At 32.3% G+C, this 24,089-nt stretch overlaps 1 protein-coding gene across 1 annotated transcript; it reads left to right on the top strand.

Annotated features, from left to right (window-relative positions):
* Positions 1-23,778, top strand: LOC115876321 (cuticle protein-like). The gene is made up of 5 exons (XM_030892057.1): positions 1-42; positions 2,849-2,965; positions 6,686-6,927; positions 19,375-19,414; positions 23,237-23,778. The coding sequence occupies exons 1-5, from the start codon at positions 31-33 to the stop codon at positions 23,711-23,713; spliced, it is 888 nt and encodes a 295-aa protein (XP_030747917.1). The 5' UTR covers positions 1-30; the 3' UTR covers positions 23,714-23,778.
* The last annotated feature ends 311 nt before the right edge of the window (positions 23,779-24,089 follow it).

The following is a 24,089-nucleotide window of genomic DNA, read 5'->3' as shown; positions in this document are numbered from 1 at the left end:
CTCAGTGGTCATCAGGGAAATTTTGCCGACATGTTTGCCCAGGTGTGTACAGTGTGTCTGTTTTTACTTTTATTACTAATTAAAATCAATCTTTTTATACAATCAGTAGGATTTTTGAAGTACTTTGGTTGATGTTAGTAAGATTATTATATATTTGAAATTAAAATACCGGGTGTTTCTCAAAAGAGGCCCTATAACTTTTTTAGGGATACTAGATACAAAAAAAAGTTATAGGGGTGAGCTAATTTTGAAAAACACTCGGTATAATGTTTAATAATAACGCTTGAACATTTCTTAAGCTAAATATGATATATCTTACAAATTTAACAGTGTGAACCTCGTTTATATAGCAGGTAAAAATAAGTAAAAAAGTTCGTATAAATATATGTCCAAAAACGCTTAGTTTCGGAGATACAGGGTGTAGAAAATTTTCCAAATCGAGATGCCTCAATATGTAGGTACCCTTAGCGATTTTTACCAAGAGATATTTTTTACGTAAAAAACGTTGTAAATGTATATTTTTTTACTCAATAGTTTTATTCAGGTACGGATGAAAAGTTATTATTCTGCAAACCAGCTAAAAAATATGTAGGTGTCGCCCTGTACTAGTAGGAGTCATATTGACATCTAAATCAAATTTCTCATGTCAAAAAACTCCCATACACAAATTTTCAACAAAATATTGACGTTACTGCAGAAATTATTTGGAAAAAATCGAAATAAAAATAAAATTTCTACACCCTGTATCTACGAAACTAAGCATTTTAGGACATACATTTATAAGAACTTTTTTACTTGTTTTTATTTTTCGGACCACCCTGTATATCTCAATAAAGCTTGTATTTTACCTCCTTATATACAAAACGTTATAAGACAGAGTTTACCAAAAATGCTTTTTATAACTACTAGTGGGTAAATGAATTTGTAGATATATTACGAATTTTTTTGGAACTTTAGTTTCGAAGATATAAATTTAATCGGACCTTTTTAAAAAAATTAATTTTATTTTTCAGAAACTATTTGAGACAGAGTTTACCAAAAATGCTTTTTATAACTACTAGTGGGTAAATGAATTTGTAGATATATTACGAATTTTTTTGGAACTTTAGTTTCGAAGATATAAATTTAATCGGACCTTTTTAAAAAAATTAATTTTATTTTTCAGAAACTATTAGAGACAGAGTTTATCAAAAATGCTTTTTATAACTACTAGTGGGTAAATGAATTTCTAGATATATTACGAATTTTCTTGGAACTTTAGTTTCGAAGATATAAATTTAATCGGACCTTTTTAAAAAAATTAATTTTATTTTTCAGAAACTATTAGAGACAGAGTTTACCAAAAATGCTTTTTATAACTACTAGTGGGTAAATGAATTTGTAGATATATTACGAATTTTCTTGGAACTTTAGTTTCGAAGATATAAATTTAATCGGACCTTTTAAAAAAAAATAATTTTATTTTTCAGAAACTATTAGAGACAGAGTTTACCAAAAATGCTTTTTATAACTACTAGTGGGTAAATGAATTTGTAGATATATTACGACATTTCTTGGAACTTTAGTTTCGGAGATATTAATTTAATCGGACCTTTTTAACAAAATTAATTTTATTTTTCAGAAACTATTATAGATAGAGTTTACCAAAAATGCTTTTTATAACCACTAGTGGGTAAATGAATTTGTAGATATATTACGAATTTTTTTGGAACTTTAGTTTCGAAGATATAAATTTAATCGGACCTTTTTAAAAAAATTAATTTTATTTTTCAGAAACTATTAGAGATAGAGTTTACCAAAAATGCTTTTTATAACCACTAGTGGGTAAATGAATTTCTAGATATATTACGAATTTTTTTGGAACTTTAGTTTCGGAGATATAAATTTAATCGGACCTTTTTAAAAAAATTAATTTTATTTTTCAGAAACTATTAGAGACAGAGTTTACCAAAAATGCTTTTTATAACTACTAGTGGGTAAATGCATTTGTAGATATATTACGAGTTTTTTTGGAACTTGTTTCAAGATATACATTTAATCGGAGACAGGAATTATACACCTCCTTCTATAACTCTCTTGGTAAACGCCTGTTATAATCTTATAATAACTGTATTGTTAGACACCTTAATGATGTACTACGATCAAGAATTTAGTAATTCAAAGTGTTGGACACAAGCTTAGAGCTTAAGATCCTTGTAAATGGAGATTTTCTCAATACAGGGACTCTGGCTTATCCTATTAAAATTAATTAATTACCGGGTGCGTCTCAAAAGTGGCTCATCCCTATAATTTATTATTTTTTTCTTATAAAAAAACGAGATTGGGTATGTCAGTATATAACATAAATTAGGATTGATGACGAATTGTTTTTGGTCACTTCCTGTTTCACCGGAAATGATTACAACTTTTGTTTTTTAAATGGTACCCTCGGACACTGTAAATAGAATAATATATCATATGTCAACTTTTAACATTTTTGATTAAAAAATCGTGTTTTAAATTTCAATCTAGAGTGCCATGGCTTTGTTAATGTTTGTTGGATCCTTGGAAAAATAGATTTGATCGTCAATGTTTTTCGTGTCTTGTCATTGCCGGTGAAAAGATGCCCAAATCATATTTTTAATCATATCTCAATTTTTTCAAATGGAACAAGGGTGGCTCATTAGCATATTTGGAAAAAGCATTTTTTACAAATAATTTGGTACTACACAGTGGGTATTTCGAGTCAAATTTTAGCTATAGACACAAATACTAGAATGAAATTTAAAATACCTAACTTCTTCCTAATTTTTTGTAATTTTGACTGTAATAATGTACGTTACAGCTGAATATTATTATTGTTTTACAGATTGTAGCTCTTACTATTCTATTTGCCTGCGTATCGGCAGGATATATAGGATATGGAGGACACGAGGAACAGTTGGTATATACAGCACCTGTCGTCAAGCCTGAAGTAGATTATTACGTAAGTTATTCTTCAGTCAAGAGCAAAAATTGTTAGTTTATTGCTAGCTTCATTAAATAACATAAACATAAACCTACAGACTTAAATACAGGACTGAGATTGATTTGTTTTGATCCAAAACACAGAAGCAAAATGTAAACAAACCCTCTGTTTATTTACAGTTTTATTAAACCACAGATCTAATATAACATTCTTCTGTTTTTACAAAAAGTAGTAAAAAATATTTTAATATACACGTGCATTGATGAAAACTAAAATAACTGATATTATCTCTTTTAAATTACTTAATATATCGTTTAAAATGTCTGGTTTACTACAGAATTACTCACATGTGAAAAGAAACTCACATTTAACGACCTTCAGGTAAATAGTTGGTTGATGTACTTTTTTATCCGGTCATGAAATATTATTACACATAATTTCAATAATTTCTTTTTCATATTATGTTTTTATTTCTTCGCTTTTCGAACTTTGATACCCTTGGAGAAATGAAGCCTTAAAATTTATACTGCAATTTTACAAAATTGAAAATATTTCAAAAACGGTAAGGTTTAAGTGTAATAAACCTTAACCAAATTTACCTTTATTTTAATCGTAGAAACTAAAAATGTAATAATATACAGGGTGTTCCATTTAAAAAAATACAACTTTGATATTTTTTATTTATTTGGGACACTCTGTATCTTGTAAAAATATTTTTAAATTGTAACTGTAATAGTCCTTCAGCGAACCCAAAACTTACAATTTATAAAAATCTAATCGTTTAGCTACAATATTCCGTGTCGTATGTGGTGAACAACCCTGTATATTTGGGACAACTAACACAGCTCGGGATCTCTACTACCAGAAATCAACAGAAGAATTAAGTTAGCATGCAGTACTTATGGAAGAAACTCAATCATCTTCAAATCTAGAATGCCACTCTAAAGAAGAAAACATTCGACGAAAGTGTACTACCAGTCATGACCTATGCATGCGAAACCTGGACACTGAAAACGGACATTATAAGGAAACTGCAAATCGCATAACGCTCAATGGAACGAAATATGCTGAGAAGAACCAAGAGAGAAAATAAAAGAATAGAGTGGATACGACAAAAGACCCAGATAATAGGTGTCATCCACAGAGTCAAATCTCTCAAATGGCAGTGGGCAGGACACCTTGCAAGAAGAACGGACAACAGATGGACCACAAAAATTACAGCATGGTATTCACGAGGGACTAAGAGACCTAGAAGAAGACCGAAATTAAAAAGAACTTTAGCAGGGATAACAATGGGCTCAACTAAAAAGAGAGTATCTAAAAATTTGAGGGAGGCTACACCATCTTTGGAAATGGTTGAATAAGCTGAAAATGATGATGATGATTAGTATAATATAACTCAATCTCAAAAGAGTAAATGTAACTAATCGTTTATTCAGTTTAGTTAACATATTCCTAATCGACTGTCAATTTGAAGTGTTTAATTTATTCAAATCTTCTTTGATCTATGCCACGTCCCGATACGCTTTTCAATTTCGATTCCACGTCTCCATTTTCAATTCCTCGTCGCTATTTCGTCGATTGCTTGGAGATTTATACACAATCGGACAGAGAATATAAACACTTATCTGATTCAGATCGTTCTATTTGTTTAGTTGAAATACCTACAGCAGAAACCATTCATTTATTCGACTTTACTGATTGAATTTGTTTCTCAAACTACATTAATATATTTTTTCCACAGAACTAGGTATATTGTGCTAGGTAAATTTGTGTATATTAAATGATACTTTAACATCGAGGATAGGTTAAAAACTTTATTTTTTCTCGCACGTTTTTTAATTGCTTCCATTTTTGAAAATTTTTGTATTCCTTTTCATAACTTATTCGGGAATTTAATGGAAGTAGTTTGGATATGGCGTTTGTCGCCTCAGCCTGAATATCTGTTAGTAATTTACTTATTTCGTTTTGAGCCATTTCTGGCTCCAATTCAATCAGCAATCGACACGAAAGAGAATTAAAAAATATTGACTCAAAACTGACAACTAAAGAGACAGCTTTATTTATTTGTCAAATTACATAGAAACCAACGCCAACCCAGCACAATATTTTTTCTACTCGTAATAAATTCCTTGAAATAATAATTTCTGAATATTTTTTAAAACGTAACTCGCTGTGGAAAAAAAATATTGTTATATACACGACGATTAAATTGCATTATCGTTTTGTATAAAAAATACCTATACTACTAAAAAAAAATCGAAAAAGTAGATAAACAACTTTTTTAACACTTTTTGGAGCAAATAGAATAAATTAATTACTGTAATCTGCTCTTAAACCGTTTTTTAATTTCGATTGCTTTCATTATCCTTGATTAATCCTTCCTGGTGTCTTTGTTCATCGAAAAATATCCCAAATTCGGCGATTCTGCCCCAATAAATATGCAAATCGACACTTTGATGGCGCTAGGCCTATATCATAATCGCCGACATTTTTCGATGGGGATTATATGGCATTCGAGCCGCGTAAAATGCTGTATAAACCAAGGGGATCGATGATGGAGATTATCGAGACAAGTTTTAAACGAATATATATTTATTTTCGTTTTCATTTTATTGGCAGTGGAATGAAAAAGAAACTCAAAAAATTTAGGATTTACGATCTTATTATCCGATAGTAAAGCAAAGGCTTATATAACATTACAATAAGGTTTACAAAAGAACTTATAAATTAAGAGAGGCACTTGAAGTGGCGGTACGAGAAAAGTTTAATTAAGTCGACCGGTCTTTCTGTGAGAATAGATAGTAGTTCAGTTTTAAAAAGATGCAACTCAAAACAATGGCGGATTTTTTGAACATTTTCTAAAATAACTTAAAGTATATGTAGTGATATTACTTTTTAAGTTTTAGTTTGTGTAATGTAAATTTTAAAAAACCGTTTAGTAATATATTCTGACTTATTATAAGTTAAAAAATAAATCATAACAGAATAAGAATACCATGCAATCTAAGTGAAATTAGTACTATAACTAAATTTAACTTTTCTAACATGTCTTGAAAACCGTTCTCTAAAAAACGTAACGTTCACCGGTCAACGTATTCTCGAAAATGTATGGTCAAGAAAAGTTGAACCAATAATCCTACACGCTTTTCTTCATTTGAAAAATTCATATTTACAATTTTTGTTTCAGCTTCACATTTATGAGAGAACAAAGTCGATTAAACTTTTTTCCATGGCTAACTAAGTGAAATTGTTTAAAAATGATAAGAATTGGCTATAACTCAGTAATTTTTCGAAGAAAACATATTACAGCTTATATCGCTGAAAAGCTTAAAAAATGGCGCTTTTTATGAGGTCATGGCCAACTATGGTTTCTATTTTAAAAAACGTATGTTTGTGTCATATGTCAAAAATGACAGGCTTTAGAAAAAAACGCAGGGCACAGTCTCATTAAGGATGTGATTATCTTAGGGACAATTTTTAAAATAGCCGAAATTTGTTTTTTTCGAAATATCTAGTAAGGCATGAACTTTTTCAAAAATCTGAAAGGTGCATATTTATGACCCTACAAAACTGCAATTCTTTCCTCATTTAACCGACTCTCTATCTCCAGTAGTTTCCGAGATACCCATAGAGAACGTCGTAGGAAACTCACCCTGTATAAATAATTGCAACTAAGAAAAAACTAAAATTTTTGAAACCACTTGACCCTAAATACGATTTTTTTTTATATTGCAGGCCCATCCAAAATACGAATTCAAATATGGCGTGGAAGATTTTCACACGGGCGACTACAAAACCCAGGAAGAATCAAGAGACGGTGACGTAGTAAAGGGTTCATACACCGTTGCCGAACCCGATGGTACATTGAGGACCGTCCATTACACTGCTGACCATCACAACGGGTTCAACGCGATAGTGACCAAGACAGGCAAAGCAGTACATCCTAGTCACTATAACACGTACGACGAGCATTATTAGTGAAATTAAATTTATTTAGATTTTTTGATATTGTGTATATAAATCAGTAGATTAGGTGTCCTGTTTTAGTTGTAAGTTAGGTTTTTTAATTGCGTTTACATTGCTTAAACGCGCCGTATTTATTATATCTTCTGTCATTTCAATAAAAGAATGTCTTCTAAAAACTTATGTTTTATTCTTAAAGTAGCAAATTTTTAAAACTTCATAGCTTTGAGTCAAATTCATTGATCTAAAACATAAATCTAAAAATAAAAAATAGTATATTGTGTTATTAGAAGTAAAAAATGACATACAGCCGAGGCACAAAAAGTAATTCTTACTCCGAATAGAACATGCTATTTTTTTTAAACGCCACAAATAAGTTTTAAACAATTTCAATCGTTCCAAACAATATAAAAATATTTAAAAGTCACGCTACAGAACTTACTACAAAACTGACAGCTGTCAAACTTCTTCTTCTTCTTTCTCAGCCTGGTTCCATCCAGTGTTGGATATAGGCCTCTTCTAGGTTTTTCCATGCTTCGCGATCTCTAGCCAATCTTACCCATTATTTTCCCGCCACTGCCCTGACGTCATCGATCCATCTCTTTTTTGGTCGGCCCACACTTCTTGTTGTTCTCCTAGGTCTCCATAGGATTACTTTTTGGGGCCATCGGTCTGGATCCTGTCTTGCCACATGTCCTATCCATTGCCATGTCCTATCCATTGCCAAACTAAGTAAGGGTTTAAGCAAGGCAACTAAGCTGTCAAACTAAGTAAGGCTTCCGTTGCAAAACCAGGCGAACCAGACCGGTAAACTACGGTAAAGAGGGGTTCGTGAAAAACATCGGTTTGATACGGAACGGTTTGGTAAAATACTGGAAACGTCAAATGTTGACGTTTTCTAAATTTCAATTACCTCTATTATAAAATTTATCTTTTATGCATTTTTAATATACCTATTCTCTGCTTTTACGTTTGCTTCTTCTTTTCAATGGAGTTTAATATTGAAATTTATTTTTAAACTTTATTAATACATGTTAAACTCGTTAGACAGCTCAAGTTAAGATTTGCCGGTCCAATATTAAAACAGATCAATAATAAATAAACAAATCTAATCAATATTTATATTTTTATAGCTTACAAAACATTCACGATTACTTGTTGTCTTGTTTTTCATGTTTTCTTTAAATGTTCCTGACTTTAAGAAACAATGGCTGCACGATAAATTTAAATGGTCCTAAAAAGTAATTCTATTTACTTAATGAAATTTATTTACCTTTACTGCCTACCTCCATTACTTTTGGATGTAAATACAAAATATTATAACAAATTTTAGAAATTAAATGAGAATTTCACTCGAACTTCCAATATTTGCTTGATTTCTGTCACATAAAAGACATTGATTGACAAACAAAACCAGAAAAACCAGTTTTGTCGCGCTGGTTAGTTTGGTGACAGTTATAACCGATTTTTTTAGGAACCGTGTTCTGTAATAAGAAAACTTTCAGGAAACCGATAGAAATGGAACATAAAACCATAACCAAGGTAAGCAACGAACGGAATACACCCTTACTTGTAACAAAATTTGCCTTACCACGAGAAATGCTTGACCATTCAGGGAGTTAAAAAATTATTTACTGGAATATTTACTAGATGTTTTACCAACATAAAATATCTCACATTGTCATTGGTATTTTTTATATCTATCACATTTTTTGCTCTCCTCTCCTTAGAGTTAACATAATTTAACAATTCTTTTTAGTTAACGTTAATCTACTTGATTGTAATTAAATGGTCGTATTATGCATTAGCAATTACTATTACTATTAGAAATTCAAAGTCTCAGTAATGCAGTTTATTTGAATTCTTGATTGAAATTTAGAAGTAAAATATTGAAATGGGGGATAGCCTCGAAAGAAGATTGATGAATGTTGTGCCTTTCATAAAGTTAATGCTTAATAAAATTATGCTTTAAATCTAACGAACTAACTTTAGATTAGGCCAATATTAAATTAACTTCAGGATGTATAATTCTCTCTTATAAAGTTTAAATTTGACTGATTTAAACGCCTAGATCATATAGCGGGACATAGGAAATCCCATGTAAATTTTAATGGGGTCAATTATTGGCTTCCCTAATTATTTTAGAAAATAATTCTATTTAGGGTTATTGAAGAGCACTAAAACCCACATTCAAAAGAATAACTTTAGATATTTTTGATTAGCTCGTTTATGAGTTATCGCCGATTTCTTTTTAAATATTTCTCCTTCCTGATGGGCCTGTATTTACTTATGAGCACCAGTCAAGGTAAAAGATAATTGTCAAATGAAGTTGTTATTTCAAAAATTTACCTATTTAGTGCTTTATTATTATTGAAAACTCATTCCGACATCGGAAATCTTAAAGATGTATTTATAAATACAAATTAATATGAATTAAAGTAAAATAAACGAATTCAAATATGGCGTTTCCTATGTCCCGCTAGCTTTCCTATGTCCCGCTCGACGATGCAACACCCGGTATGATCTAGGGATAATATTTATCGGAAAATGTGATACTATAATTTTAATTTTTATGAAAAAATTCAACCATATCTGGATTTTTGGAAAAGTATAAACGAAATTAATAATTTTAGAACTAGCAAAACATTTTATGAAGAATGCATTTTCCTCTCAATTTCAATTAAAAAGTTTTTTCTCTTGTAAAGACAATCCGGAGACATACTGTAGAACATTTTTCTATATTTTTGTTAACAACTACGATATTGAACTTTCGCTTACTAATGAGCCACCCGGTATATTATCGTCATATAAATGATACTGCACCAAAATCAAGGTAGTTAGTCCCAAACAAATAGCATGATCATGCACAACACGAAGAACAAAAAGAATTCGTAATAATAATGTCAAGGGTTTTGTAGGTGAGCGAGTGAAAGAAAAAATCAAAACATATCCATTATAATCACGATACATAGTACTTAATCGTTTACACTTCCTACGTAAAAAGTACCCAGAACTGCTTGCCCAATTCACATGGGTAATTACGAAATTATTGGAGCATTTTAAGATCGACTATATTCCGCAAAACCATGGGTATTCGAGACCTTGGATCATATATTACGAAACATATTTAAGAATTCTAGGTTATTTTGTTTTGTTCCGCATAATAGGCCAAGAAAAAATGAGCATATATGCTCGTAACTAAAAGCGAGTTCTCACCTATCAATCTTACTGAAGCAGTCTAACTGATTCATTATTACTAGAATGAATACTAATCAGTGTGAGATCAAGTTTTCAATGAAACTGAAAGCCATAGTCTGTCCAACGACACAGAGATGATTTCGACAGAGGGACGACATCCAAAAAATCACTGCCTGTATAGTAAAATGACAGGCACAAGTGTACTATATTGTAGTTTGTATAGAACTTCGAATTGATGGTTACTGAGTTGGTCGCTTTTAATGCTGCTTAAATGTTTGATAAGGTGGCCATTTCCTGGTTCTGATAGTTCCTATCTAAGATAAGTTGTATGCATCTCGCGATAGCGTAGATTTTTGCCGTAAGTATGCTGCTAATAGGTGCCCGATAGTTAAAAAAAATATATATTAGCCGGTTTAAAACGTATTTCTACGTTGTCCGACACTGTTTCTTTCACTCATTGCTTTGTGTACGCCCTCTTGCCATTCCAGTTCGTCTTCCCTGTTTTCTTCTGCCCTTTGGTTGCCAATTGATTATTTTCTTGGTCCATCTTGTATTCTTCATTCGCTCTACATATCCGTACCAGATCGTGCCATCTATACCCAATTGTTGTTTTATGGTATTATTTCTTATTCGTTATTGTCTGGAAATTCCCATTAACCTTCGAATTGCACCCATTTCTAGGGCCTCTATCCTTTTCTTGCATCTTTCAGTTATTCTCCATGTTTGTGCTCCATGTAGAAGAGCACTCTTTATCATGGTCTCATGTATATTGAATTTTCTTCGCTTTGTTATTGATTTGCTCCATAAGATTCCATTTAGACATCCGATTATTTCTTCGCATTGATTATCCTTTTCTCTATTTCTCTGCCATCAGTTCCAGTATTATCAAATGTCAGTGTTATCAAAAAATATACCTATAATAGAAAACAAAAAGAGTAGACTTTCAACAAATGGTCTTTGTGTTGTTAATCGTTATACTTTTCTTAAAATTAAATAATGTTATTGGACAAATTTTTATGTTTATTCTTAATAAATAGCAACAAAATTACTGAATATTTCTTGTTATTCGATAAATGATCCCTTGTGTTGTCTACAAATAATTATTATTTTTAGTACATCTTTTTAATATTATTTATTAATGATGATTGGTAGTAATTTAGTTTAGAAATGTCTCATTCCGTAGAATATTGTATTATCTAATACAACGATACAACGTTGTATTAATTATGTTAAGATGAGTAATGTAATTATTATAGATAATACAGCCTTTGTCTATATATTTCTGTTATCAATATACTAATAATTATCTAGTAATTGCTTTTTTTTTCTTTAACTTCGACGTAGCTAGACCAAATTTGGCAGTAATCAAATAGGACAAAATTACTGTTAAGAAAAAACGACGATGTTTTGAAATAGTAAGTGAGATGAAAATAGTAGGTTGTTTATATAACGAACCAAAGCAATTTTCATTTTCACTGTCGCCTATGTGCTTTATGGGGCACACTAATTTTCCAACCTGATTGTTGTCCAAAATGAGTTTTGTGGAATTCATATTCATATAACAAAATGCCGTAATGTCGCAACGGTATCACGATACAAGTATAAAAGTTAAAGCTAGAGATGGGCTAATATAAAATAATTGATTGTTACAGTTTTAATAATAATTATTATTTTAATTATAAAATAATTGTTTACAGAATTATATAGAGAAAACTTTCCTGGAGTGGGTCCTTTCGAACTCGATGGCATGTGTCCATCAGCAGTTTACCATTAGCTGAAGAAGTACGATTCTTGGATTGCGGGGTATAAATTCATTATTAAATGACATTATTATGTCCAAAAGAATATATTAAAACCGAATTAAAACGAGAAAACTTTCTTGGAGTGGGTCCTTTCGAACTCGATGGCATGTGTCCATCAGGAGTTTACCATTAGCTGAAGAAGTACGATTCTTGGATTGCGGGGTATAAATTCATTATTAAATAACATTATTATCACCAAAAGAATATATTAAAACCGAATTATAATGAGAAAACTTTCCTGGAGAGGGTCCTTTCGAACTCGATGGCGTGTGTCCATCAGCGGTTTACCATTAGCTGAAGAAGTACGATTCTTGGATTGCGGGGTATAAATTCATTATTAAATAGCATTATTATTACCAAAAGAATATATTAAAACCGAATTATAATGAGAAAACTTTCCTGGAATGGGTCCTTTCGAACTCGATGGCATGTGTCCATCAGGAGTTTGCCATTAGCTGAAGAAGTACGATTCTTATATTGCGGTGTATAAATTCATTATTAAATAACATTATTATCACCAAAAGAATATATTAAAACCGAATTATAACGAGAAAACTTTCATGGAGTGGGTCCTTTCGAACTCGATGGCATGTGTCCATCAGCAGTTTACCATTAGCTGAAGAAGTACGATTCTTGGATTGCGGGGTATAAATTCATTATTAAATAGCATTATTATGACCAAAAGAATATATTAAAACCGAATTATAACGAGAAAACTTTCCTAGAGTGGGTCCTTTCGAACTCGATGGCGTGTGTCCATCAGCAGTTAACCATTAGCTGAAGAACTACGATTCTTGGATTGCGGGGTATAAATTCATTATTAAATAGCATTATTATCACAAAAAGAATATATTAAAACCGAATTATAATGAGTAAACTTTCTTGGAGTGGGTCCTTTCGAACTCGATGGCATGTGTCCATCAGGAGTTTACCATTAGCTGAAGAAGTACGATTCTTGGATTGCTGGGTATAAATTCATTATTAAATAACATTATTATCACCAAAAGAATATATTAAAACCGAATTATAACGAGAAAACTCTCTTGGAGTGGGTCCTTTCGAACTCGATGGCACGTGTCCATCAGGAGTTTACCATTAGCTGAAGAAGTACGATTCTTGGATTGCGGGGTATAAATTCATTATTAAATAGCATTATTATGACCAAAAGAATATATTAAAACCGAATTATAATGAGAAAACTTTCCTGGAGAGGGTCCTTTCGAACTCGAGGGCATGTGTCCATCAGGAGTTTACCATTAGCTGAAGAAGTACGATTCTTGGATTGCGGGGGTATAAATTCATTATTAAATAGCATTTATATAACCAAAAGAATATATTAAAACCGAATTATAATGAGAAAACTTTCCTGGAGTGGGTCCTTTCGAACTCGATGGCATGTGTCCATCAGGAGTTTACCATTAGCTGAAGAAGTACGATTCTTGGATTGCGGGGTATAAATTCATTATTAAATAGCATTATTATGACCAAAAGAATATATTAAAACCGAATTATAATGAGAAAACTTTCCTGGAGTGGGTCCTTTCGAACTCGATGGCGTGTGTCCATCAGCAGTTAACCATTAGCTGAAGAACTACGATTCTTGGATTGCGGGGTATAAATTCATTATTAAATAGCATTATTATGACCAAAAGAATATATTAAAACCGAATTATAACGAGAAAACTTTCTTGGAGTGGGTCCTTTCGAACTCGATGGCATGTGTCCATCAGCAGTTTACCATTAGCTGAAGAAGTACGATTCTTGAATTGCGCGGTATAAGTTCATTATTAAATAACATTTTTATCACCAAAAGAATATATTAAAACCGAATTATAACGAGAAAACTTTCATGGAGTGGATCCTTTCGAACTCGATGGCATGTGTCCATCAGCAGTTTACCATTAGCTGAAGAAGTACGATTCTTGGATTGCGCGGTATAAATTCATTATTAAATAACATTATTATCACCAAAAGAATATATTAAAAGCGAATTATAATGAAAGCTTTTCTGGAGTGGGTCCTTTCGAACTCGATGGCATGTGTCCATCAGCAGTTTGCCATTAGCTGAAGAAGTATGATTCTTATATTGCGGTGTATAAATTCATTATTAAATAACATTATTATCACCAAAAGAATATATTAAAACCGAATTATAACGAGAAAACTTTCATGGAGTGGGTCCTTTCGAACTAGGTGGCATGTGTCCATCAGCAGTTTACCATTAGCTGAAGAAGTACGATTCTTGGATTGCGGGGTATAAATTCATTATTAAATAGCATTATTATGACCAAAAGAATATATTAAAACCGAATTATAATGAGAAAACTTTTCTGGAGAGGGTCCTTTCGAACTCGATGGCATGTGTCCATCAGGAGTTTACCATTAGCTGAAGAAGTACGATTCTTGGATTGCGGGGTATAAATTCATTATTAAATAGCATTTATATAACCAAAGAATATATTAAAACCGAATTATAATGAGAAAACTTTCCTGGAGAGGGTCCTTTCGAACTCGATGGCGTGTGTCCATCAGCAGTTTACCATTAGCTGAAGAAGTACGATTCTTGGATTGCGGGGTATAAATTCATTATTAAATAGCATTATTATCACCAAAAGAATATATTAAAACCGAATTATAATGAGAAAACTTTCTTGGAGTGGGTCCTTTCGAACTCGATGGCATGTGTCCATCAGGAGTTTACCATTAGCTGAAGAAGTACGATTCTTGGATTGCGGGGTATAAATTCATTATTAAATAGAATTATTATGACCAAAAGAATATATTAAAACCGAATTATAATGAGAAAACTTTCCTGGAGTGGGTCCTTTCGAACTCGATGGCGTGTGTCCATCAGCAGTTAACCATTAGCTGAAGAACTACGATTCTTGGATTGCGGGGTATAAATTCATTATTAAATAGCATTATTATCACCAAAAAAAATATATTAAAGCCGAATTATAATGAGAAAACTTTCTTGGAGTGGGTCCTTTCGAACTCGATGGCATGTGTCCATCAGGAGTTTACCATTAGCTGAAGAAGTACGATTCTTGGATTGCGGGGTATAAATTCATTATTAAATAGCATTATTATGACCAAAAGAATATATTAAAACCGAATTATAATGAGAAAACTTTCCTGGAGTGGGTCCTTTCGAACTCGATGGCGTGTGTCCATCAGCAGTTAACCATTAGCTGAAGAACTACGATTCTTGGATTGCGGGGTATAAATTCATTATTAAATAGCATTATTATGACCAAAAGAATATATTAAAACCGAATTATAACGAGAAAACTTTCTTGGAGTGGGTCCTTTCGAACTCGATGGCATGTGTCCATCAGCAGTTTACCATTAGCTGAAGAAGTACGATTCTTGAATTGCGCGGTATAAGTTCATTATTAAATAACATTTTTATCACCAAAAGAATATATTAAAACCGAATTATAACGAGAAAACTTTCATGGAGTGGATCCTTTCGAACTCGATGGCATGTGTCCATCAGCAGTTTACCATTAGCTGAAGAAGTACGATTCTTGGATTGCGTGGTATAAATTCATTATTAAATAACATTATTATCACCAAAAGAATATATTAAAAGCGAATTATAATGAGAAAGCTTTTCTGGAGTGGGTCCTTTCGAACTCGATGGCATGTGTCCATCAGCAGTTTGCCATTAGCTGAAGAAGTATGATTCTTATATTGCGGTGTATAAATTCATTATTAAATAACATTATTATCACCAAAAGAATATATTAAAACCGAATTATAACGAGAAAACTTTCATGGAGTGGGTCCTTTCGAACTAGGTGGCATGTGTCCATCAGCAGTTTACCATTAGCTGAAGAAGTACGATTCTTGGATTGCGGGGTATAAATTCATTATTAAATAGCATTATTATGACCAAAAGAATATATTAAAACCGAATTATAATGAGAAAACTTTTCTGGAGAGGGTCCTTTCGAACTCGATGGCATGTGTCCATCAGGAGTTTACCATTAGCTGAAGAAGTACGATTCTTGGATTGCGGGGTATAAATTCATTATTAAATAGCATTTATATAACCAAAAGAATATATTAAAACCGAATTATAATGAAAACTTTCCTGGAGAGGGTCCTTTCGAACTCGATGGCGTGTGTCCATCAGCAGTTTACCATTAGCTGAAGAAGTACGATTCTTGGATTGCGGGGTATAAATTCATTATTAAATAGCATTATTATCACCAAAAGAATATATTAAAACCGAATTATAATGAGAAAACTTTCTTGGAGTGGGTCCTTTCGAACTCGATGGCATGTGTCCATCAGGAGTTTACCATTAGCTGAAGAAGTACGATTCTTGGATTGCGGGGTATAAATTCATTATTAAATAGAATTATTATGACCAAAAGAATATATTAAAACCGAATTATAATGAGAAAACTTTCATGGAGTGGGTCCTTTCGAACTCGATGGCGTGTGTCCATCAGCAGTTAACCATTAGCTGAAGAACTACGATTCTTGGATTGCGGGGGTATAAATTCATTATTAAATAGCATTATTATCACCAAAAAAATATATTAAAGCCGAATTATAATGAGAAAACTTTCTTGGAGTGGGTCCTTTCGAACTCGATGGCATGTGTCCATCAGGAGTTTACCATTAGCTGAAGAAGTACGATTCTTGGATTGCGGGGTATAAATTCATTATTAAATAGCATTATTATGACCAAAAGAATATATTAAAACCGAATTATAATGAGAAAACTTTCCTGGAGTGGGTCCTTTCGAACTCGATGGCGTGTGTCCATCAGCAGTTAACCATTAGCTGAAGAACTACGATTCTTGGATTGCGGGGTATAAATTCATTATTAAATAGCATTATTATCACCAAAAGAATATATTAAAACCGAATTATAATGAGAAAATTTTCCTGGAGTGGGTCCTTTCGAACTCGATGGCGTGTGTCCATCAGCAGTTAACCATTAGCTGAAAAACTACGATTCTTGGATTGGGGGGTATAAATTCATTATTAAATAGCATTATTATGACCAAAAGAATATATTAAAACCGAATTATAACGAGAAAACTTTCTTGGAGTGGGTCCTTTCGAACTCGATGGCATGTGTCCATCAGCAGTTTACCATTAGCTGAAGAAGTACGATTCTTGAATTGCGCGGTATAAGTTCATTATTAAATAACATTATTATCACCAAAAGAATATATTAAAACCGGATTATTACGAGAAAACTTTCATGTAGTGGGTCCTTTCGAACTCGATGGCGTGTGTCCATCAGCAGTTAACCATTAGCTGAAAAACTACGATTCTTGGATTGGGGGGTATAAATTCATTATTAAATAGCATTATTATGACCAAAAGAATATATTAAAACCGAATTATAACGAGAAAACTTTCTTGGAGTGGGTCCTTTCGAACTCGATGGCATGTGTCCATCAGCAGTTTACCATTAGCTGAAGAAGTACGATTCTTGGATTGCGCGGTATAAATTCATTATTAAATAACATTATTATCACCAAAAAAATATATTAAAAGCGAATTATAATGAGAAAGCTTTTCTGGAGTGGGTCCTTTCGAACTCGATGGCATGTGTCCATCAGCAGTTTGCCATTAGCTGAAGAAGTACGATTCTTATATTGCGGTGTATAAATTCATTATTAAATAACATTATTATCACCAAAAGAATATATTAAAACCGAATTATAACGAGAAAACTTTCATGGAGTGGGTCCTTTCGAACTCGATGGCATGTGTCCATCAGCAGTGTACCATTAGCTGAAGAAGTACGATTCTTGGATTGCGGGGTATAAATTCATTATTAAATAGCATTATTATGACCAAAAGAATATATTAAAACCGAATTATAATGAGAAAACTTTCTTGGAGTGGGTCCTTTCGAACTCGATGGCATGTGTCCATCAGGAGTTTATATGACCTTGCTTTGTTAACTTGAATAGCATTTATATGACCTTGCTTTGTTAACTTGAATAGCATTTATATGACCTTGCTTTGTTAACATATTCCACAGGGTGTTTCAAACTTTCACCAAAATATCAACATTAGGTTTTACCTCGTATAATTGATGGATGAAAACTTCCATTTTTATTTTAGAAAGAGATACTAAAAACTCAAATAATTTAGCTAGAAATTGCTTAAAATATTATCAAGATCGGTCCACTAGAACAAAATATATTAAACTAACACATCAAAATTTTAACATTAAATTCCTTCAAAGCGTGTAACAAAATAACAATAAAAATATGCCTAGCTCTTTATAAGCTTTCGGCACATCTCTAATAATGACCGAGCAATCTTGGACGTACCTACAGTACCGAACACCTTGTATTATAAAAAGTCAGCGAACCTTGAATGCCGTATTAGTTTTACACCTTCCACTGGTCCGACCCGAAGTGGACCACTTCAAAAAACAATTTATTTTTCCTAATAAGCGTCGATAATGTAGATTAGATGAAAGGATTGTATGAGTAACCCATTGTTGTACTAGCCAAAGGTCATATTTCTGTCAAATTTACTCTTGTTTTTTAAAATACTGTGTTAAAGAATATTTTTAGAACTATTTTTTATTTATTTTCTGATTAGAAATTATAGCATCATCATTCTCAGCTTATAGTAATAATAGCTCCTGTTTATAGCGTTTAACACCTAGTAGGAGTAGCAAGGTACAGCCTAGTACAAGGTAGCAAGCGTTTTAAGCAGGATCGTAATTAATTAATGACCAGATTTTTCGAAACACCCTGTATACATTTTTAAAAAATCTTAAAATATGTAAGAAAAAATAAAATATACGTGTTTAAGCGTTTTTACGGAAACTTGGCCGTTTTTTAAATAAAAAATATTGTAATATTTGAGGGGTGGTTTCACCCCCTTGGAACTGGAATTTCGAAAAATCCCTTCTTATCGAACCACTACACCCTAGAATCAACCTGTATGCCAAAATTGAGCTTCTTACGTTGAGTGGTTTGAGCAGGATCGTGATTAATCAGCGAGTCACTTAAGGAATAATTGTTATTTAAATGAATATACTTATCAATAAATTTACTATATTTATCAGAGCATGAGCCTTCTAAATATTTTTCTATCTCTATTTTAAGACATCTAATCCCAATAAAGAAAAATAATGATTATATTGGTACCACCCAAAAAAATCCATACCATATCGATCATATCGATTACCATCATTGTTCTTACATAAACAGCACCATTAAAAACTGACAATAGCTCTTGTTATTATGCCGATTTTTTTATGGCGTTGCCTCAAGATTACTAGGTCACGATTAGCTATCTAGATTTTGGCGGCAAACGAAACACTTTCATATTATCGTACATTTTGGGATAAGACGTGGTTGCGTGGTTGAGAAAAAAATTAGAGATGGTGGGGTACTTTATTCACACGCAGTACGAGCTTTAATTACTATATAAATATGTACTGGTGTGGTTATGGGAGTATAGTTCAAACAGGTATCATTCTATCAACATCATGTTCTCCAAAGTAAGTACATACTTAGTAGTTTTGTATCGTGCTCTGTGATAGTTACTGTTCTGTGATAGTTATGGTGTAGCTTTCCTCACATATTTAGATACTCTCTTTGTAGTTGGGCCTATTGTTCATTATGCCAGGCCTAAGTTATCACTGCTAATATCCTAATATCATGGTTCCATCTCAAAAATTTTCAATTTTGTTAATTTAATCCAAAGTAATGGTCTGTGGAAAAGCTACAAATCAAAAACTACGCGAAATTATCATTCGTCAATAAAGTACGGGAAAAATTTCTGATGATTTAAGTATTCCAAAAACCACGGTCTTTAATATAATAAAAAAATACGGCGAATCTGCGAGTGTAGGCGTTAGAGGTAAAAGTTCGGAAAGGCCAAAAGTTGTATCTCAGAGAGATTTACGAAATTTAGTAAAAATTTGCAAGTCTGCGAGAAGAAGTACTCTTGGCGAAGTAACAGTTAAATGGAATACTATAACTGGATTAAATATATCAAGAGAATGTTGCCGAAAATATATCCATAAATGCGGTCTGGGGGTTTACAAGGTAAACTTTATTTTGTGTGGATGATCAATTACCTGAAGATTATTGATACAAATTCTTATTTAGGCCAAAGAAAAACCGCTACTGACAGAAATTCAAAAGAAAAATCGATACAATTGGGCAAAATCTAAATTATCGTGGACACAAAATGATTGGAATAACCTTATTTAGCGATGAGTCTAAATTTGATGTTTGCGTTGGAGATCATCGAAAAAGAATAATACGAAATATAAAGCAGAAGCCTTTCATAAAGATTGCTTAAAGAGGGTTGTTAAATTTCCTAAGGGGATTATGGTTTGGGGTTGCATGTCAGCAAGAGGTTTGGGCAAATTAAATTTTATAGATGGCACTGTTAACGCCCAAAAATATCAACATATACTTGAGACTTCACTTTTGCCTAGTGCTCAAGAATTGTTTCCAAAGGAAAACTATATTTTTCAACAAGATGGAGCATCATGCCATTCAGCAAAATCAACTAAAAATTGGTTCGGTAATAATAATATAAAAGTTCTATACTATCCTGCAAGTAGTCCGGACCTTAATGTTATAGAAACTGTGTGGCATAAAATGAAGCAATATTTAAGAAACCACCCTCAACGAACAATTTTTGATTTGCGGACAAAACTGCAGGAAATTTGGGATAGTTTTTCTCCTCAAATGTGCCAATCTTTGGTAAATACAATGCCACTAAGAGTACTTTAAAAGTAAAATACAATGCCACTTTCTGTACCGGGTGCGTCTCAAAAGTGGCTCACCCCCTATAACTTTTTTATTTTTTCAGATTAATCAACGATATTTGGTATGTTAGTATATGACATAAATTGGGATTGATTGACGTATTCAATTGTTTTCGGCCACTTCCTGTTTCACCGGAAATAACTACAACTTTTGATTTTTAAATGACACTCTTGGTATTTTTTGCTTTATTTGATAGAAAATGACACTCTGAATAGAATGGCATATCATATGCCAATATTTGACATATTCGAAATTATAACATGCGGTTCATAACGACAATTTGACTGGAAATACCAAGTGTGTGGTACCAAATTATTCATAAAAAAATGCTTTTTCCAAATATGCCAATGAGCCACCCTTGTTCCATTTGAAAAAATTGAGATACTATTAAAAATATGATTTGGGCATCTTTTAATACGCCAGGAAAAAACACCAAAAACATTAGACGATCAAATCTATTTTTCCAAGGCTCCTTGATTAAAAATGAGTGTTTTTAACACAGCCATGTGGCACTCTAAATTGAAATTGAAAATACAATTTTTTTTAAACAAAAATGTCAAAAGGTGACATATGATATGTCATTCTATTCAGAATGTCATTTGCTATGAAATAAAATAAAAAATACCGAGGGTGATACATTTCCGGTGAAACAGGTAGTGACCAAAAACAACTAAATACGCCAATCAATCCTAATTTATGTCATATACTAACATACCTATATAACGAGATTTTTATGTATATACTAATATACATAAAAATCTCGTTGTTATTTTATCTGAAAAAATACAAAATTATATGAGTGAGACAAATGTCTTGACTCATATTTACTTTTTCCACGTCTACGTACAATAACCACAAACAGAAACATCGTTTTATATTAAGGTCGCAACAAAATATGGTAGGTATACGCCAAAAGAGAAAATTTGAAAATAAAAGGACGAAAAGAACGAACGGTAAAATAGTATAGGTATATTCCTAGTAGTAGGAAATTAGTTGAGTTTGGGCGGCGCACTACATGTTTGGCGCTCCGGAAATGTATGCTAGAATATTTCTTTGTATTTGCCGCAAAACGAACAACGTAATGGCACCGCTGTTCTACACTTTTCCGCCCTCTGTTCCACTCTTTATGCGAAAATTGCGCCCCGACATATAGAAACTCCTATTCCCAACTTGCATTACGTTGGATCATATCAAAATATATTTCCTGTTGCTTTTCTTCCTATATTTTACAGTATTTTATGAAACATTTTACCAGTTGCAACCTAAAAAAAAAGTCAATAAAACTCCTATTGATGTCCCTATACAGGGTGTTTCTCTAAAGTGGCTCACCTCTATTAACTTTTTATATTTTGCAGATAAAAACAAGTAAAAAAGTTTGTATAAATGTATGTCCTAAAATGTTTAGTTTCGGAGATACAGGGTATAGAAGTTTTATTTTTATTTCGATTTTTTCCAAATAATTTCTGAAGTAAGGTTAATATTTTTAATAAAAATTGGTAGTCTAGGAGTTTTTTGACACGAGAAATTTGATTTTAATGTCAATATGATTCCTACTTGTAGAGGGCGCCACATACATATTTTTTTTTACTTGTTTGAAGAGTAATAACTTTTCGTCCGTACCTGTATAAAACTATTGAGTAAAAAAATATACATTTACGACGTTTTTTACGTAAAAAATGTTTCTTGGTAAAAATCGCTACGAATAATAGTTCTCGAGATATTTGGAATCCAAATTAGACATAAATTAAACATTTTGACTAAATAGTTTTTAGACTGAAATCATACATTTGAAATGTTTTTGTGCTAAAAATTCAACAGAGACTGTTTTATCATCATGTTTTCGAAGAAAAATTTATGATTAATTTAAAAAAATTATTTCAGTCAAATCAACGTGTTTATTTATTCTCAATAGGTTGTATCAACGTGGTATTTTTTGTCGGTTGCTTGTAGCGATTTTTACCAAAAGATATTTTTTACATAAAAAGTCACGGAGATGTATATTTTTTCACTCAGTAGTTTAATACATCAAAATAGTTTAAACTCATATAGGTGGCGCCTCAAAATCAAATTTCTCATGTCAAAAAACTCCAAGACACCAATTTACAATGACATTTTGACGTTACTTCAGAAATTATTCGGAAAAAATCGAAATAACAATGAAACTCATAAAATAAAAAAAAGTTTTTGGTAAACTCTGTCTCAAATAGTTTTTTAATAAAAATTATTTTTTTAAAAAGTCCGATTAAATTTATATCTCCGAAACTAAAGTTTCAAAAAAAGTCATACTATATCTACAAATTCATTTACCCGGTAGAAGATATAAAAAAAAACATTTTTGGTAACCTCTGTCTCAAATAGTTTCTTAAGAAAAAATGAAAAATATTCCCGAAACGAAGCACTTTAGAACATACATGTATATTAACTTTTTTACATATTTTTATCTGCATCATATGCTGCCGAAGTTTCCGGAATACAGTTTGGACCACCCTGTATACTATTTCATTAAATATTGACTAAATTATATTGTTTCATTTCAGATTCTTTCCGTGGCTGCTTTGGTAGCTGTAGCCCAAGCTGGCCTCCTAGAATACCCTCACGGCCATGCTTCATCGTACTCCTCCATTGCTGCCGCCCCTGTATATTCCCACGCCGCCCCAGTCTACTCTCATGCCGCCCCTGTATACTCCCACGCCGCCCCAGCCTACGCCCACGGACACGAAAGCGTAGACTACTTTGCCCACCCCAAATACGAGTACAACTACGGAGTTCAAGACCCCCACACTGGTGACCACAAGACCCAGCACGAAGTACGTGATGGTGATGTTGTAAAGGGTTCCTACAGCGTTGCTGAACCTGATGGTACCTTGAGAACCGTCCACTACACCGCTGACGACCACAACGGTTTCAACGCTGTCGTTGAGAAATCCGGACACCCTGTACATCCCGCTCCAGCTAAGGTTGCTTATGCTGTCCCAGCTGCTTATGCTGCCCCAGCTCATTACTACCATCATTAGGGTTTTGTAGTGAATTAGAAGACAGAATGCCATTTTTGTATATTATAATGTACTATCTGTGAAAATGTGTGTAGATTGTTTTGGAAGCCTTTAGTTTTTTTGAAGGTTTTTAGAACATTATGTTGTGTTGTTTCTTCTTTTATTTATTCTTGTTTTTCCTTTTTATACGAATTTATAAATAAATTTTGTATATTTGCAAAAATGACTTTTTTTCTAAAACCATAATTTTGGTTATAACCAGTATTCATTGACTTACAACAACATGAAATTTAGTGCTACTACAAAATAACTAGACAACCCTATTTATTGTCCACAATAAAAATATTTTTCCCCTAACTATGCAAATTTGTATTCAAAAAATGTGCTACTGAAAAAC

Source organism: Sitophilus oryzae, unplaced genomic scaffold (genome assembly GCF_002938485.1).
Source record: "Sitophilus oryzae breed Bouriz unplaced genomic scaffold, Soryzae_2.0 scaffold_1430_pilon_pilon, whole genome shotgun sequence".
Taxonomy (NCBI): Eukaryota; Metazoa; Arthropoda; class Insecta; order Coleoptera; family Curculionidae; genus Sitophilus; species Sitophilus oryzae.
Note: the sequence above shows the minus strand (reverse complement) of the source record. Positions and strands in the feature narration are given on the sequence as shown.